General features: G+C 41.4%; 1 protein-coding gene across 2 annotated transcripts in view; it reads left to right on the top strand.

The window, feature by feature from the left end:
• LOC309549293 (AT-rich interactive domain-containing protein 4B-like) overlaps positions 1-19419 on the top strand; it is a 239794-nt gene extending 220375 nt beyond the window's left edge. For both annotated transcript variants that reach the window (XM_082249444.1, XM_082249443.1), the window contains one exon: positions 18966-19419. In XM_082249444.1, coding sequence (XP_082105570.1) covers positions 18966-19093 — 128 coding nt within the window. In that variant the 3' untranslated portion in view covers positions 19094-19419. The remainder of the gene's footprint in view (positions 1-18965) is intronic.
• The last annotated feature ends 748 nt before the right edge of the window (positions 19420-20167 follow it).

Below are 20167 nucleotides of genomic sequence, written 5' to 3'. Positions count from 1 at the left end.
GGATGAGTCTATCGAGTAATGTAATAGCGTGTGTGGTGTAAGTGTGAGGTGTGTTGTCAGTAGTGTAAAGTGATGTCCTATCTCTCATCTGGGTTGGTCTTTTATATGGTAAGAACAAAGAGCTATAAAAATTACCATAAGTAAAACCCAGAGGGATGAAACATTATTCCCATTGGCTGGGATATTCTATACCTAAACTGGTGAGGTCAGAGACACACCTCTTTTGATAATTAACCCAATACTTGGTATAATAAAATTAAATGATGATTTCCCTATGTGTCTATATGTAAGAGTAATCATAAAACACATATAAAACTTTGTCCAGACTCCCAGTACATACATAAATGTCCATCTGTATCTCCATCATTCACCTTGGCAAGTAATGCCATTTCAATAATTATATTATTTAACACAATATAATATTTTTATATGGGAATATCTAAAATTATCTCAAGACTGCACCTGGTATTTTGTCTACAGAGGGCAGTATCGTACCGTTCATTAGATTTTGTATTTAACATAATTAAAACATTTTGTTATCTGATGACCTATTGACCTCTAGCTAGTGAATAGCCATTACTTATTTGGATTGTGACATAACTGTCAGACATCTAGACTAGGATAGGAAGATCTATGATACCTCTGAACACTTAGACACAAACTTCTCTGAAATGAGGTAATTAGTGACGAGATACATATGTCCTTACACTTAAAAGTAATGTATTCTAAGTAAGATTATTACTATGAGAATATAAACCCAAAATGTGATATAACATTCCTAAATATATATGTATATGCCTTACATAATATAATAACATAATTATGGCTAATATCTTCACACACATATAATAATGTATCTATAAAAACATATATATATTTCTCATTTTAAAATGTCTGATGAAAAACACTGAGCCATTGTCTATTGTTAAATACTTATAGACAGACTGGCACTACCATCCCCTTAACATCTGGTCAGACTGACTAAGTCTTATCTGATAGAGATGTCCAAAAGGCCTCTTATTTATGATTTTAAAAGAAATACAAAGATCTTTGTTGAAACCATAGACCCTTTGTAAACTTGTAAGAGACATTTTACAACAAGACATATATGAACCTTCTTTCACCTTAAAAACAAGATGGATCATGTCCTGTTCAGAACCTTTTATGCATAATATGAATATACATGGCTTTTAAAATCATTTTTATTTTACCTATTATTATTTTAATCAACCCCCAATAATCCCGACACCCCCATCAACTGGGGGACACGGACTATACATTTTACATCCAACCATTGCAAGGAACATTGTAAAGAGTCTTACCAAGCAAATTGACCAGGGATGCACAAATTGTTGTGGTAACTACCAGTGTTGGGGTAGTTACTCAAAAAATTTAACTAGTTACTAGTTACTTCTGTAAATTGTAACGAGATTACTTTACTAGTTACTGCATTTGAAAAGTAACTTCACTACCTTTTACTTTACAGCCCATTCACTCTGCCGCGACAGGATTTTGTGGGGCGACCTGTGAAGTCGCGGTGCACGCCGTGCACCGCGACCTCGGCGCGACTTGCACGGACTTCATATAATTGAAGTCAATGCAAGTCGCCTCCAGGTCGCCCCAAAGTAGCACAGGACCCTTTTTCTAAGTCGGAGCGACTCGTGTCACTCCTATTAGAACGGGTCCTGTACTATTCAATGGCGAGCAACCTACCGCGACTTGTCAGGTGACCAAGTCGCCTGACAAGTCGCGCTAGTGTGAATGGACCCTTACTTTCCTCTTTCTTAATTGACCGTGTAGAAGAAGATACATGACACTCTTCCTGCATAGAGTTTATTGTATAAACACAGGCTTTGGGAAACATGAGAACAAAACCTGAAAAAACAGAATAAAACCTAAAGTGCAACAAAAAGTCATAAACTTCATCCCTCTCTATTCTTCAAAATAACGATTGTATCGCACGGTAACGCAGGAAAGCGCGTTCCTATAGCCTAGTAATGTAGTGTAGTTACCTCCTATAGCCTACTAAAGTAGTGTAGTTACCAATATTAGTATTGTAACTAGTTACGTTACTTCGTTACCAAAAAAAGTAATGTAGTTGCTGTAATCCGTTACTTTGTAACTCATTACCCCCAACACTGGTAACTACCCAGTTGTATGGCAAGCCACCTCCACAATACCAAGAGTTTCAGGATACTTGTGATAAGAAAAATGCTGATCAGTTACCTCCTCATTGCCCCTTTGACTGTCCCATCAAATTGCTTCCAGGGGTAGAAATACCCTTTTGCCTCATCCTCATCTATTCTCATCCCAGGGGCCCCTCTCTGTCCCCATCCCAGGGTCCCGCTCTGTCCTCATCCTGGGGATCCATCTCTGTTTTCATCCCAGGGGTCCCTCGCTGTACTCATCCCCTAAAAAGTAACTGTAGGGGTCCCCTAAAAAGTAACTGTAGCAGGGGGCTCAGGACAGTAAGGGCTTGTTTAAATGTGCAGTTTTGAGGGGGGGGGTAAAACTCCATAGTTGAGCCTTCTTTTCAACACCCCCAAACCGCACCCCCTTTAACTGCAGTGGCCAGGTATGTACACATGTCACAGCTGCAGCAGGAACTTTACACCCTTTCATGCTTGGCAGGTGTAGTGCCTGCCAAGCGTGACCTATTCAAGTGGGTGGAGCCACACTGCAAAGGCCCTGCAATCTTATGCAGTATAGTGATGGCCAAAGGGTAAAGCAGGCAGTGAGAAGGTGTTGTATCGCCTCCTCATCACCTGCTTTAACCCCTTAGATCCCACACTAGCATGCTGCAACTGCGTGTGTGGCACACGGATGCAAGGCATTTGCAGAGTGGCCCCATTCACTTGTGTGTGAGTCGCAATCACCAACCCAAGCGTCAGGGGGTTGAATTCCTGCCACAGCATGTGTACATCCCCAGTTGCTGCCTCTTCAGCTAAAGGGGGCAGAAACAAAACGCATGTAATGAAAGCAGTTCAATTAGTGACTGGTGCTTTGTGTGGGTGTGGCTTGAGTGTGGGTGGAGACACAGGGGCCCCATGATCTCCTGTTGCTCAGGGGCCCCATGAGTTGCCAGTCTGCCCCTGAAATCTATATTTTTCTTGATCACCGTGACCTGAAATGTTGTTCAAATCCAGTGCTGCCCCCCAGTCCCACCCTGACCAAAGGTTTGTATGTAAAAAGCAAGGCATTTTTGCTAACAAAAAAAAAAAAACAGTTGTCTTAAACAATAATGAAATGTTCAATTAAGCTGACATCAGAGGGGACTATTCACAATGGCGGCTTTTAGTGATCAGGTACTCCTGAATCCTAGGAAGCAGAGAGGGCAGGTCCCTTGCATCCACCTGCAACTTTGTGTGCATACAGGCAGCAGGGCTATATGCGGGTCAGAGGAAAAGAGCAGGGTGATCCACAGAGTGAGGGCAGGCAGAGTCTGGGGGAGGCTGCTGGGACCAGAGAAATGTGGAGGTCCAGGGTGATCTTTCTGCATGTTCAGAAAATAGCACACTATCAATGCGGACAATAGTCCTAAACATCTTCTAGTCTCCTTCCAGTGGTACCTACAGACATTAGTTCCTCTGTGTCCGTCACTGGAGAAAGCTTTAAATAGTCTGCCCCTCATTCCTTTAGCAAAGGAATGTTATCTTCTAATTTGAATTTAGCCAAGATTTCAGCCTCAGTTGTCTGTACCAAGGTGTCTGGCTCTATCCTGGTACACCATACAATAACTACTGTGCTACCTACTGAGAAGATCCTCATCTTATACCTCCTCCAAGGACACAGCAATCAGCTCACAGACTAAATTATGTAGATAAACTTTGTTACACACTACCTCTGGGTTAAAGGTTATTAGTTAAGTGTTTTGTGCACTGGTGCATAGTCATGTTGGACAAGGAAGGGGCCATGCCCAAACTGTTCCCACAAGGTTGGGAGCATGAAATTGTCCAAAATGTCTTGGTATGCTAACGCCTTAAAATTTCCCTTCACTGGAACTAAGAAGCCAAGCCCAATTCCTGAAAAACAACCCCGCACCATAATCCCCCCTCCACCAAATGATTTGGACCAGTGCACAAAGCAAGGCCCATAAAGAAATGGATGAGCAAGTTTGGGGTGGATGAACTTGACTGGCCTGCACACATTTCTGACCTCAACCCGATAGAACACCTTTGGAATGAATAAGAGCAAAGACTGCGAGCCAGGCCTTATTATCCAACATCAGTGCCTGACCTCACAAATGTGCTTCTGGAAGAATGGTCAAACATTCCCATAGACCCACTGCTAAACCATGTGGACAGCCTTCCCAGAAGAGTTGAAACTGTTATAGCTGCAAAAGGTGGGCCAACTCAATATTGAACCCTACGGACTTAGACTGGGATTCCATTAAAATTCATGTGCTTGAAAAGGCAGGCGTCCCAATGCATTTGACAATATAGTGTATGTTTGATTCAAGATTAAAACAGTATTAAACCCAAAAACAAAGATCCAAAAACACACTTCCCATCTTAAGGTGTCACCACTCTGGATGGAACAGTGACACCTTTGGGATTGCAGCATTGTCAGTCAGGGGAGAGGGTAGTGTTAGATAGACTAGCAGATTTAGATATGCTTGTCTGACAAATTAAAGCTGAATTCCAGCTAGCATGTTATAGGCATTTAAAACAACAGTATATTTTTCCTTTTGGGACAAAGGTTTTACATAAATGAATAAAAGATGACCATTGTAGGCACCCTTATCAGTGGCAAATACTTTGTCTCAGCCCTGTAACTGCTACTTTTGCTGGATAGCTTAGTCTGTTAACCTTCCTAGCGGTATTCCCGAGCGTGACTTAGGGTTAGATTTTAGAGCTAAAAGCGGTAACCCCGAGCCACACTTGGGGTAGCGCTAGGAAGATCGCTGGATCCTGGTAGAGGTTTTAATTGTAGAATAGACTACTATAAAACTTGTATCCCCAATGGTCTCCACCGGGCCATATATAAGAGAGGGAGACCTTGGCAAAGGGTGGTAACTGGATGTATATTCCACCTGGTTATATAAAGCCAAGAGGTACCAAACAATAGCTGGAACTTAATCCCAGTCCACAGTTGGCTGGGTCATCTGTATAGTAGACAGGGTGAGGTATGAATATAAGGCATATAGTTCCAAATAGGAAATTGTTAAGCCCTTAAAAAATGTGACAAAGCCTAGTAAAGTGAGGTGCTTACCCGCCAATAGTAGATTGAGAACAAGCCTGTGTGGAGATGTGGAGATTTTTGATCTTAAAGGGATGTTGGTACTATAGATTTTTTGACTCTCCAAAATACTAGTAGTCACAATAGTTTAAATATTTGCTTGAATCTCTGCAGGATAGAATTGTGTAGACCACAAAAATATGTACCCAGGGTATCAACACCATTGTGAGATTGATTCTGCACACCAAAAATATAAATATTGGTGATGGGGCAGAAGGACATTTTTTCAGACAAAATACATTGTATAAAATATAAGTGATAGTGTGAAGGCGCCTGGTTTTTTGGTATGGTGTTCACTAAAATTAGACCTGCTGCCCCTTTAAATGTGTATAAACATTTTAACTGTAAAACTATATGTGTTAAAACCCGCGCTAAGGTAAAAGATATATAAAGTATTAATTCCTGCAGCTGCTGCTCACTTAGGTAAAAACCAAGGAAGAATAGTAAAACAATCTAAAACAGCGCTATCAGGCATAAATAATCACAATTATGAGGAATAATAAAGTGTACCAGTGCTTAAATATATAAAAATATCCAATTCATACAATAGTGTCAGACAAATAAATAATTGTTGATAAAGTGTACAAATAAATTAAATTAAAGTACATTCATAATACATTCATGGTGCAAAAGTACTGGATACTGTGCAGTCCAAAATTAATAGTCCACTTGAAATTGAGCTAAAGTGCTGAAAAAAGTGCTGGAAGTGTTCCACACAAGTGCCAAGGTGTTTTCAAGGAAACCCCTTTTGGGGATGCACTCACCAGACCTAAAATGTAATCAAGCCTCAAAATGCAGTAATTTTCCACAGGGTGGCCAGTAGGGATGGATGAGTCAACACAGCCTTCAACACACCTCCAGCTTTCTCTATGCTCTCCCCTTGATCAGATGCTCATAAAGGAAGGGAAGGAGCCAAATATAGTGAAGCCCGTAAGGTATTTATTAGGTTAAAATAAACTAAAACTACTCACAAAAGTACAGCATGTATCAGCGTTTGTGTACAGCAATAATCACACTGAAACGATCCACTTCCGGGTACGCTGCCGGCGTGCATTCCACGGTGGTTTCAGGAAGTGACGTAGTGTGATGATCGTCTGCCCGGAAGTAGGTCGACGCGTTTCACCCGCCTACTATGGGCGTTATCAAAGACAATGTCTTTGATAACGCCCATAGTAGGCGGGCGAAACGCGTAGACGTACTTCTGGGCAGACGATCATCACACTACGTCACTCCCTGAAACCACTAACGCCCAGAGTACGCGGGCGAAACGCATCTACGTACTTCCGGGCAGACGATCATCACACTACGTCCCTTCCTGAAACCACCGTGGAACGCACGCCGGCAGTGTACCCGGAAGTGGATAGATTCGTGTGATTATTGCTGTACACAAACGCTGATACATGCTGTAATTTTGTGAGTAGTTTTAGTTTATTTTAACCTATTAAATACCTTTACGGGCTTCACTATATTTGGCTCCTTCCCTTCCTTCATCAGCATCTGATCAAGGGGAGAGCATATAGAAAACTGGAGGTGTGTTGAAGGCTGTGTTGACTCATCCATCCCTACTGGCCACCCTGTGGAAAATTACTGCATTTTGAGGCTTGATTACATTTTAGGTCTGGTGAGTGCATCCCCAAAAGGGGTTTTCTTGAAAGCACCTTGGCACTTGTGTGGAACACTTCAAGCACTTTTTTCAGCACTTTAGCTCAATTTCAAGTGGACTATTAATTTTGAACTGCACAGTATCCAGCACTTTTGCACCATGAATGTATTATGAATGTACTTTAATTTAATTTATTTGTGCACTTTATCAACAATTATTTATTTGTCTGACACTATTGTATGAATTTGATATTTTTATATATTTAAGCACTGGTACACTTTATTATTCATCATAATTATGATTATTTATGCCTGATAGCTCTGTTTTAGATCATTTTACTAAACATTTTAACTGAATAGACAAAATGAAAGGTGGCACTGGTACAAGTGGAACAATAATAAATAAACAGTTGGTGCTTTTAAATAGTGCTCATATAGTGCTATAATTAAATTAAATCACAGTGGAGTGCACAGATGTGATATAACATAAGAGACAATAAAGGGTATTCCTGAATAAGGAGCAAATAATGTGAAAATATGTGACTAAATAAAAATAATCAATAATTGTAAATAGTGAGTACAATGCAGTGATTCCAAGTGTTAACAAAAGTCCATGTGGTATTTCCAAACCAAAATGTGCCAACGGAGCAAAAATCCACCTCGTGAGTAGTGATCTAAATATGCGCTCACCAGAAATGAGCAGGTCACACAGACCTATACTGCTCTGTCAGCCTCCAAATCAGTAGGAAGGACACTTCACTCCTCCTCTCTCCTCCTCTCTCCTCCTGAGATGGTCCACTGGATCACTCATTCACATATGGTATATATGGGAAACACAAGAAGCCACCAATAGTGTAATCCTGCTTTATTAAAATTCTTAGAGCAAAGAAAATAAAATGGGTGCTTACATATAAAGTGCCCACCTGGCACAGGAAGAGACGCCAAAATTGCTAGTTAGGAACCGCCAGCTGTGCAGAGTATTGCTCCCTCTGATAATCTAGTAGTGTGGCAGCGGTCGGCATGCGTTCCACCGCTGATGAGGAAGTGTAAATCGGAGGATGCAGATTACCCTGGCGATGCTTAGACCACAATGCATTTCGCGGATTGCGTCATCAGGAGACTTGGTCTCATCAGACCACAGGACATGGTTCCAGTAATCCATGTCCTTAGTCTGCTTGTCTTCAGCAAACTGCAGGCTTTCCTGTGCATCATCTTTAGAAGAGGCTTCCTTCTGGGATGACAGCCATGCAGACCAATTTGATGCAGTGTGCAGCGTAAGGTCTGAGCACTAACAGGCTGACCCCCCCCCCCCCACCCCTTCAACCTCTGCAGCAATGCTGGCAGCACTCATCTATTTCCCAAAGTCAACCTCTGGATATGATGCTGAGCATGTGCACTCAACTTCTTTGGTCGACCATGGCGAGGCCTGTTCTGAGTGGAACCTGTCCTGTTGGTCTTGGTCACCGTGCTGCAGCTCAGTTTCAGGGTCTTGGCAATCTTCTTGCAGCTCAGTTTCAGGGTCTTGGCAATCTTCTTATAGCAGACCTTCTTTATCTAGAGCAACAAATCTTTTTCAGATCCACAGAGAGTGCTTTGCCATGAGGTGCCTTGTTAAACTTCCAGTGACCAGTATGAGAGAGTGGAGCGATAACACCAAATTTAACATACCTGTTCCCCATTCACACCTGAGACCCTGTAACACTAACAAGTCACATGACACCGGGGAGGGAAAATGGCTAATTGGGCCCAATTTGGACATTTTCACTTAGGGGTGTACTCACTTTTGTTGCCAGCGGTTTAGACAGTAATGGCTGTGTGTTGAATTATTTTGAGGGGAAAGCAAATTTCCACTGTTATACAAGCTGTACACTCACTACTTTCCATTATAGCAAAGTGTCATTTCTTCATTTCTTCAGTGTTGTTACATGAAAAGATATAATAAAATATTTACAAAAATGTGAGGGGTGTACTCACTTTTGTGAGATACTGTATATGTTCACTCAGAGGCTTCTCGGCTTCCTGCTGAAGGTAATATAGTTGAATAATAATAATTTAAAAAAAAGTGTTAATATAAATGTAAACTTAAAAAATACAACATTCAATATACACACAAAACACATCTAAATAGTCATAATGCACACTCAATACATTTACGCATAACTATGATGAACAAGTATACATCAGACCCTTATTACACTGGACATATTGGGTATCCCCTCACACATTGCAATAATTTTGGGATCTTATTTTTAGGAGTCAAATTAAAGTATTAAAGGAGTTGTAAAGGCAGAAGTTTTTTTTCATCTGCATTAGGATAAAAAGCCTTCTGTGTATAGAAGCCCCCCTTTGCCCCCCTAACACTTACCTGAGGTCCCTCTAGCTCCAGCTATGTTGTAGGAGTGTCCCAGCAGTACGAGACTCCCCTCCTCATTGACAAAGACAGCAGCGCTGCGCCATTGGCTCCTGCTGCTGTCAATCAAAGTCAGTCAGCCAAAGAGAATAGAAAGGGAGTGGGGCCAGGCTGCAGTTCTGTGTCTGAATGGACACACAGAGCTGTGACTCTGCTCGGGTGCCCCCATACCCAGCTGCTTGCTGTGGGGGCACCCAACAGGAGGGGAGGGGTCAGGAGAGCCGAAGAGGGACCTGAGAAGAAGAGGATCCCAGCTGCTCTGTGCAAATCCACTGCCACAGAGTAGGTAAGTATTATATGATTGTTATTTTTAATTTGAAAAAAAATTAGACTTTACAATTGCTTTAAGGTTTTACAAGATTCTGAGGGTACATTGAATCAAGATCATTTACAGAAGACACCCTAAAAAAGACAACCTAACATTGCAAAATCTCTAAGATACAGTACAATGTGTGACCTGTTCTTGCCGTGTCAAAGTTGCTTAGAGAATAAACAATAAATGCATTAGCACCTCAACAACACCTGCGTGGTTGTATTCTTTCAGTGCATTCATGTACCATTCACAGCAAAATACAAATTTCTTGTGTTTCTTCATCATTTCATGTGTTTGGTCTCTTGTGCCTCCAATTGATAAAAAAAAAACTTTGAGGAGAAATCTGGGAATGCCATGGTGTAATGAACCTCAGGAGGACAAAAAAAGACCAATAAAGGTTTAGGTGATCCATAACAAAGAAATGAAAGAAGAGAGCCAAGAAAGGCAGGGTGGAAGAAAAAGAAAAATGAGAGGAAGGTTTCCTGCTGAGGACAATAGAATATTCCACAATGTAGCATAGATTTTTAGTGATGGGCCTCACAAATGGGTCTAAAGCTTACTGGAAGTAGAAAATGTGTTCCACATGTACTATATGAATATGAACTTTGTGTCCTTCTTGAAGGCTAGTTGTTCCTCCATTCTCATTATGTATTGCTCCATTCTGTGTACTGTGGGGAAATCATACATTTTATTCTGCTGCTTGTTCTCTTTACTGCAGCATTAAAATTATATTTTTAGTACAAAGCATGTTAAAGTTATTTACAAAGGAAGGAATTTTTTTTTGTTACACATACAGTATTTCATTTTTCTTATAATGCATCAGTAAAATTAAAAGTTCTTACTGATTTAAAATAAAACAGATATACGCTAAACCACATATTTTTTAACAGTAAATCCAACAAATTTTCTAACAAATAATTTAAAATAGAAACATGGGACATGAGATAAAACTGTTAAATAGTGCTTATACGGGTTGAAATGAATGGGTTAAGTAGTAAAATAAGAGCATGTCCTGGTTAATTAAGAGTTGTTTGACAGGGAACTGGGGAGATAAGACAGCTTAGTGTGTTACTTTCGTTTTGGTTTACAAATATTACCCTGAATGCTCACTGTGATTGGCTGTCAGAGTGATCATTCATTCAATGAGGAAGGCTTCTGACTGGCTCCCAGTCATAGGGTTGGAGTTCCTTTTTCTTCAGACACCAGGTCTCACGGGAGAAACATGGAGAATAGTGTACACATACAAAAAAAGGGGTTACTTTCAAATCTAACAAGGCTACTTAAAACACCTGCTCTTAAAAAGTCAATGCAAGGTCTCATGGGCTGTGCATGGCAGGGAACAGGGGAGATAAGAAACTGCAGAACGTACAGGAGATGCCTTGTGTACAAAGGAGGGGGTTTTTGGATGTGTGTAAGATGCTGAATGTAGGCAACTGGTAATAATCAACATTGTGTCAGCAGCCAACGATGGTCCATTTTTGGCACAAGGAGAGTTGAGTTGAGTTGAAAGAGGGTTTTTAGCAACACACAGATTCTGTGTTCTATTTCATGTGCTTCATCTTTCAATAATTCATTTTTATGTATGTTAGAGCAAAGTATGTATAAATGGAAAATATAGTCTATGCTTGAAAATTTACAATGTTAAACAATTTTTTCTGTCCCATTTATTAAAAAAGTAAATGAAAACGGTAGACCTTGTGACTGGCTTGCATTTAAGATTGAGATGATGGCTGTCAAAGTTAGCCTTTTCTGCATTAGTATAGTTTTAGGACATACACTATATTGACAAAAGTATTGGGACACCTGCATTACACACACACATGAAATTTAAAGGCATCCCTATCTTAGTTCATAGGGTTCATTATTGAGTTGGCCCACCCTTTGCAGATATAACAGCTGCAACTCTTCTAGGAAGGTCCATAAAGACATTGATGAGCTAGTTTGGGGTGGAGGAACTTGACTGGCCTGCACAGACTCCTGACCTCAACCCGATAGAACACCTTTGGAATGAATTAGAGCGAAGACTGTGAACCAGGCCTTATCAGCCAACATCAGTGCCTGACCTCACAAATGTGCTTCGGGAAGAATGGTCAAACATTCCCATAGACAAACTCCTAAACCTTGTGAAGAGTTGAATCTCAATATTGAACCCTACATACTAAAACTGGGATTCCATTAAAGTTCATGTGCCTGTAAAGGCAGGCGTCCCAATACTTTTAAGAATAAGCTTAAAATCGGTTATAAAGACTTTTTAAAAAGAAAAAAAGCTGCACCCTGCAAGTTAATGTCATAATGTGATAGTATACACCGCATACTAGCACATTATGACAGACTAACCTGTAGAAGGGATCCCTGCTGACAGGGCTTCCATCTTCACCTGATCTTTCTAATGGGTTCGTGGGCTCCGGACGTTTGAATGACAGAGCCACGATGATCTTATTCCCGTGCATGTGCACAGGAGTCACGGCCGTGGCACAGTGCTCTGGAATAATGGTGAATATGCATTTAGTATGCCTCAATAAAGCTTGTTGTATAAAAGTACACAGATGGATCAAAGAACTTTCTGTGTTCATTACTTCTACATCAAAATCAATGGCACAACTGTCAGTTCCTCACCTCAGGCCAGAGTACTAGATTGAATTCTTGACTCTCCTTTCAGCCCCACATCCAATCACTATTCAAATCTTGTCTAATCTTGCTTAACTGCTTCAGTTTTCTTTTCTACTCAGTCTATTAACAAAAAGATATAAAACTTTTTTCTTCTTTGAGCACTGGTACTTTTAACTGTAGAATTTTTGTTGTATACCCACTTCAGCTCCAAAAGCTTTTACCCCCCTTCATGACCAGGCCATTTTTTGTGATACGGATCACTTTAACTGAAAGTTACGCTGTTGTGCGGCACTGTACCCAATTAAAATTTATATCCTTTTTTTCTTTCTTTTGGTGGTATTTGATCCCCTCTGCGGTTTTAATTTTTTGCGCTATAAAAAAAAAGACCGAACATTTTGAAAAAAAAAACAACATTTTTTTTTTACTTTTTTGCTATAAACACATCCGATAAAAAAAAAAAAAAAAATCAAGTTTCTTTATTATTTAGGCCAATATATTATCTGCTACATTGGTAAAAAAAAAAATCCCAGTTAGCGTATATTGATTGGTTTGCGCAAAAGTTATTGCGTCTACAAACTGATAGATTTATGGAATTTTTATTTTTTGTTTTTTTTTAGTAGTTATGGCGGTGATCAGCGATTTTTAGTTGGACTGCGACATTGTGGGGGACAAATCTGACACTAAATTACACTTTTTGGGGACCACTGACAATAATACAGTGATCAGTGCTAAAAAAATGCACAGTCACTGTACTAATGACATTGGCAGGGAAGGGGTTAACATCAGGGGCGATCAAAGGGTTAAATGTGTTCTCTGGGAGTGCTTTCTAACTAGAGGGGAGGCTGCTTTGACTGGGGAAAAACAGAGAACACAAGATATCTATCTTCCCCTCTCACAGAACGGCAGTCTGCCTTGTTTATATAGGCAGACCATCTTTCTGCCTCTCTCACGAACAATCACAGGTTACCGCCAAACACCAGGTCCGCCGGACCCGCTGATTTGTATCCAATCACAGCGGGAGCAGAATGCCAGCGGCTTGCGTGCGCACCCCAGACCCAGCGCCCCTGAGGAGCCTCTGCTCTCGTGCACATCACTGGATCGAGATCACAAGGCTTCTAATTCACACCCTGGTTATCTCTCACCTTGACTACTGCAACTCCCTCCTCATTGGCCTACCTGTAGCAAAACATAAAGGGTTGTCTGGACTTTAAATGAGGCACCTGATATAGAACCAAGAACCTCCATCCCTATTCTGAGTAAAAGAGAGGGGGGAATTTGAGACTTTAAATAAAAGGTGTGACACGGCAAATTAAAATGTGAAGCATGTTTATTGTAATGACAAGAACATCGCATATGACAGAAATAGAGAAAAATATATTGAATAACAGACATTATAGATATGAGCTGAAATGCGTTAATAAAGTTGCACAATTGCGCAAACAGTTGTATAGTATGGCTGTCGATACATATTACTGAATTGCACCAGAGTAGGCCCGACGCGTTTCTGTGGACTGTGTTCCACTTCATCAGGGGCAAGTAAGGATGTATATCTGCAAAAGATATATGTATGTATAACAAGGAATGCCAAAATAATGTTGTATTGAAAAGGAGAAGAAAAACCAAACCTAGTCAACTTACAATTCAGCTCATATCTACTGGTACATGCTGATATAAATTGCTTGGTATGGATGGAAGTGCAACTCTCCCAGGAGCTCTGGGGGCACTAAATGTGCGGACAAGCAGGGCACGAAAAATGGCAAAAACTAGGAAAAGGTGTGAAAATGAATGTATAAAATAAAAATAAAATTATTGTAAAATGAAAATCAATGGTGAAAGACTTATAGCCACCGGCAGTGGCGGCCGGTGCGTTGGGGGCGCCGCCCCCCCCCCATCCATGCGTCCGGCCCCCTAATCTGCATGCGGGGCGCCGGACGCATGGAGTTCAATGGTTTTTTTTTTTCTTCTGAAGCACGTGATTAGAGCCAAAGGCTCTAATAGGCTTCAGAAAAGGGTGGACCCGGGCGCAGAGCAGTTCGCCCCAGGCCCAACCATTGTATGACAATATTCGCTATTGTCACAGGGATCCTCCTTCTGGCCAATCAGTAAGCAGGCCCGAGACCCGTTTCCTGATTGGCCAAGGAGGAGGAGGAGGACTCGGGAGACGCGGAGGACTGAAGAGAAGCCGCCGCTGCATCAGGTAAGTGCACTGGTCTCTGCACGCTTTGCTAACTCTGCATTGAATGGAGGCACGTTATGCTAACTCTGCATTGAATGGGGGCACGCTGTGCTAACTCTGCAATAAATGGGGGCACGCTGTGCACACTCTACATTGAATGGGGGCATGCTGTGCTAACTCTACATTGAATGGGGGCACGCTGTGCTAACTCTGCATTTAATGGGGGCACGCTGGGCTAACTCTGCATTGAATGGGGGCACGCTGTGCTAACTCTGCATTGAATAGGGGCACGCTGTGCTAACTCTGCATTGAATGGGGGCACGCTGTGCTAACTCTGCATTGAATGTGGGCACGCTGTGCTAACTCTGCATTGAATGGGGGCACGCTGTGCTAACTCTGCATTGAATGGGGGCGCGCTGTGAGCATGCTACATTGAATGGGGGCATGCTGTGCTAACTCTGCATTGAATTAGGACACGCTGTGCTAACTCTGCATTGAATGGGGGCACGCTGTGCTAACTCAGCATTGAATGGGGGCACGCTGTAGTAACTCTGCATTGAATGGGGGCATGCTGTGGTCACTCTGCATTGAAGGGGGCACACTATACTTTGATTACTGAAGGTCCCTTTCACACTTTTGTGACCTCAAAGTCATGCAATTTTTTGCAGCGTTTTTTGCCGCAAAGCAATGCCTATTCGATTTTTCTGTTTGCGCCCCCCCAAAAAAATTTTGAGCACCAGCCGCCACTGGCCACCGGGTTAGTCTAGTAGAGGAGTACATGAATATATGCACATAACAGTGTGTTGTGCTATAAATATACGTAGCGTGATGTCTGGATAAAGGCAGGTTCCAAAAAGAAGCGTGCAAAGAGTGTTGAAGTAAAATGGTGCTGGGACATAGCAAGTAAGGATAGAACCCGAATAAATAAATAGGTGCTAAATGAAGGAAAAGATTGAAGAAAAAGGTCCCAAAAGAAACAAAGTAAAAAAGGATATAGATGGATTAGGCAGAGTGACTTACAAGTGCAGGGAATCCAAGTGAAAGAGTAAAAATCCGCTGCTTAGAAGAAAAGGTGCCATATCTGTGTCCAAAGTAGATCCACACTGTACCCCCAACGCCACGCTGCATGTGCTAAGACCTGCAGTCCTGAATGGCCTGTGGCAAACCGCTTCCGAAGGGATGCCCTTGAGCACACCGGGTTGGAAGGTGCAGCCAATGCGTCAGCGCCATACTGATGTCATGGCGCGGGTGTGGCGCCGATGCTCAGCGGGAAAACACCCGCCCACACACCTGCGCCGGAGCAGAGAAGGGGGGTGGGAGGCGTCCCGGTGAGCATCGTAGCTCCCGGGAAGAGGAAATAACCAGGCAACCCAGCAGTACAGATACATAAACAACAATACTTTGCATAGAAACAATACAGCATATATGATATGCATAAATGGACATATATTCTGATATAGAAGTAAGATGTGTCAGACACCACCTATTTGAAGGGGGTCTGTAACACAGGTGATGGCCATAAAGGTAGGACAATCAAAAAATTACTAGGCAGTAATAAAAATTGGTCATGGTCATACATCTTCATCTCTAAATGCATAGCAAAACAAAAAGGATTATCGGGACTTTAACCACTTGCCGTCTGCTCACATTGCTGCTACTGCAGCAATGTGGCTCGTTATCGTCCAGTGACGTAGACCTACGTCGCTGGACTCCTCCCCTTGTGGGCGGCGCGCGCGCCGCCGGAGGCTCGTCGCCGCCGGAGGCTCGCTCCCGTTGTGTTCAGTCACAGCGGGAGTCGGGCCAGGGGAGGGGAATCGAGTGTGGAGATCCGCCCACTTGTGTAAACAAAGCGGACGGATCTCCTAAGTGACAGGCAGTGACAGATTGCAGGGTTCAGCATAGCTGAACCTGCGATCTGTCCCTGTGTCACTCAGTCACCTCCCCCCCACACATGTCAGTAAGCACCAGGCATACATTAACCCCTCCCTCTCCAATAAAATTAACCCCTTCCCTGCCAGTGTCATTTTTACAGTAACAGTGCATATTTATAGCACTGATTACTGTAGTAATGTCACTGGTAACCCCAAAAGTGTCAAAAATGTCAGTCAAGGGTACGATCTGTCCGCCGAAATGTCGCAGTCCTGAAAAAAAGTCGCAGATCGCCGCCATTACTCGTTAAAAAAAAAAAACACCAAAAATGACAGAAATCTTTCCCTTAGTAAACGCAATAACTTTTGCGCAAACCAATCAAAATACACTTATTGCGATTTTTTTTACCAAAAATATGTAGCAGAAAACAAATTGGCCAAAAATTTAAAAAAAATTTGATTTTTACATTTTTTGGGGGGGGGGGGGGGAATTTCATATAAAAAAACGTGAAAAATATTGTTATTTTTTCAAAATTTACGCTCTTTTTTTGTTAATAGCGCAAAAAGTAAAAATCGCACAGGTGATCAAATACCACTAAAAGAAAGCTGTTTGTGGGAAAAAAAGGACGTAAATTTTGTTTGGGTACGGCGTCGCACGACCGCACAATTGTCAGTTAAAGTCGCACAGTGCCGAATCGCAAAAAGTGGCCTGGACGTAAGACAGCAAAATCCTCCGGTGGTAAAGTGGTTAAATGGTTAAAAGCTGATATAGAACCAAGCCCCTCCGTCCCTATTCTGAGTAAAAGAGAGAGGAGAGTTTGAGACTTTAACCACTTAAGCCCCGGAAGATTTTACCCCCTTCCTGACCAGGGGGTTTTTTGCGATTTTTTACTGCGTGACTTTAACGGACAATTGCGCGGTCCTGCGACGCTGTACCTAAACGAATTTCACGTCCTTTTTTTCCCACAAACAGAGCTTTCTTTTGGTGGTATTTGGTTGTTATATAAACAAAAAAAGAGCGTAAATTTGGCAAAAATAACAATATTTTTCACTTTTTTTTATATGAAATTCCCCCCAAAAAAATGTAAAAATCAAAAATTTTTTAACATTTTCGGACAATTTGTTTTATGCTACATATGTTTGTTAAAAAAATTGCAAAAAGTGTATTTTGATTGGTTTGCGCAAAAGTTATCGCGTTTACTAACAAAGGTTTTTGTCATTTTTGGTGTTTTTTTTTTTTGCGGCACTGCGACATTGCGGTGGACAGATCGGACCCTTGACTGACATTTTTTACACTTTTGGGGGTACCAGTGACATTACTGCAGTAATCAGTGCTATACATATGCACTGTTACTGTAAAAATGACACTGGCAGGGAAGGGGTTAACTGTATTGGAGAGGGAGGGGTTAAGTGTGTCCTAGGGGCGTGTTTCTAACTGTGATGGGACATGTCTCCTATTCTAAAAACAGAGATCAACGGTTCTACATAGAACCGTCTGATCTCCATTTTTACACAGGGGAGAATGACAGGCGGCTTGTTTACATAAGCCGCCCGCCTTTCTCCCGCTCTACCGACGATCGTAGTGTGACCGGCGGACATCGGGGCCGCCGGTCACACACTCGCATTCCTCTGTGAACGAGCCGAGGCGGGCGTGCACCTCAGCGGGCACGCGCTCGCCCGCTATTGGCTCAAAACCCGGTGACAGGCTATCGACGTAGATCTACGTCACTCTGCCTGGCCGGGGCTGACTGCCGCAGTAAATATACTGTGCGCAGTCGGCAAGCGGTTAAATGTGATGTGTGACACGCCCAATTAAAATGTGAAACATGTTTATTGTAATGACAAGAACATCGCATATGACAGAAATAGAGAAAAATATGTTGCATAACAGACATTGTCGATATGAGCTGAAATGTGTTTATAAGGTCGCACAATTGCGCAAACAGTTGTATAGTATGGCTGTCAATACATATTACTGAATTGCACCAGAGTAGTTTCTGTGGACTGTGTTCCACTTTATCAGGGGCAAGTAGGGATGTATATCTGCAAAAGATATATGTATGTATAACAAGGAATGCCAAAATAATGTAGTATTGAAAAGGAGAAGAAAAACCAAACCTTGTCAACTTACAATGCAGCTCAGATCTACTGGTACATGCTGATATAAATTGCTGGGTATGGCTGGAAGTGCAACTCTCCCAGGAGCTGTGGGGGCACAAAATGTGCGGACAAGCAGGGCCTATCATGAATGCTGTTGCTAAACTCATCCACCCAACCAGCCATTCATTCTCAACCATCCCTCTCTGTCAGTCTTTCCACTAGCTTCCGCTCACCCAACAAATAAAATTCAGAATGATAACAACAACATACAAAGCCATTCACAACTCTGCCCTAAGCTACATTACCAGTCTTATCTTAAAATATCATGAAAACCATCCTCTCCGCTGTTCTCAACATCATGCTTTTGAATTTCCTCATCACCACTATACTTTCTCCATCAGATCATCCTTTACAGTTAATGTGTTTTGTATCACTTGCCCATCCCTTTAGATTATAATCCCTCATAAACACCTCCAGTATTGAATTGTATTATAACTGATGGACTGATGTCTTTTTTCAACCTCACTAACTATGAAACTATGTACCATCTGCATTTATTTTTAGAGCACTGCACTAACTGTTGGCACTGTTATTTATTTTCCTTTAGGGTTGCTAATATGTGTTTTTTTTTTTGTGTTTTTTTAACAGGTGCAGTCCTTTCCACAATGTCTTCATCACCATCTTCAAATTCTGTTACTGCAGCTGTTATGTTGACCTTAGCAGAACCATCACTTTCAACCTCATCACAGAATGCAGTGGTAGTTGAATGCAGGTGACAGAGGGACTTGTCAGAACACTTTGCACTTATTGTAGTTCAACTTCTTGAGGTCATGAACTTATTTTTATACTGCACAGTAACACAAGAACAGATGGGCACTATTTTGTATCGCATTTTGATGTGTTGTCCATGCACTTAAGTGTGCTTTTTATGAAGTACAATTAAACTGCTTTTCTTTAAGCAATAATCATTTACTACTAAACTAAGTTGTGCTTTAGCTTCTGATACTTTCCACTGTGGAAGCAGAAGGTTTTATTGTTTGTATTGTGAAAATTATGTATTATGAGGATACTTTAGAAAGTGCTTCACATGCAAATTACATTTTTTTTTTTTTTTTGCTATAAATGTGCATCAATTTTGCCACTGATTTTGCTTGCATGCAGAGCAGTTGCACGGTGACAATAAAAAAGGAGGTCTGATTTGTATAATTGGTGACAGCGAGGATAGTCCTTCTACATAAAAGTCTGATACAAAGTAAGAATACTCCTTTCTACTGCATATAACAGGTTATTAGGACAAATTAATTTCAGATATTAGTTACAGTGGAATTCCCAATGATGGTGTCATTTATTTTAGTTAGTTTGTGCAGTACAAAATATATACTGATGCCTTTATTTCTTTAGGTTTCCCTAAAATAATTAGATCAACTTGACTAAGATATTTGGAAGCCGAAAGTAGAGCCCTTTTGTAGCACTATAAATGCCAGTTAGTCATAAATGTCTTTGTCTATGTCATAGGCAGATACATGCTTCTAGACACATCTATATGTTTACTCACTAATTAAATGTCCTTAATTGTGTTGTGCTTACTTTTTCCAGTGATATTATTGCATACCAGAATTTTTTTGGTTGGAAAGCGTTAATATTTCCACATAAAAAGAAACATGCTTTCACGTTTACAGATTTGTTTCAACTTGCTCTCTTTAATGCCCCGTACACACGTGCAGATTATCTGAAGACTTTTGTCTTCAGATTTACCTTTTCTATGTAGTGCAAGGGCCTGCCGGATTGCATACAAATTGAAAGTGTTTAGGTTTGACCTCATATTATATGGTTTTGGTAAGTCTGCAGAC

This window comes from Pelophylax lessonae (assembly GCF_965119305.1).
Source record: "Pelophylax lessonae genome assembly, chromosome: 3".
NCBI classification, from domain to species: Eukaryota; Metazoa; Chordata; class Amphibia; order Anura; family Ranidae; genus Pelophylax; species Pelophylax lessonae.
The sequence above is the reverse complement of the archived record's forward strand: the minus strand, read 5'-3'. Positions and strand labels throughout refer to the sequence as shown.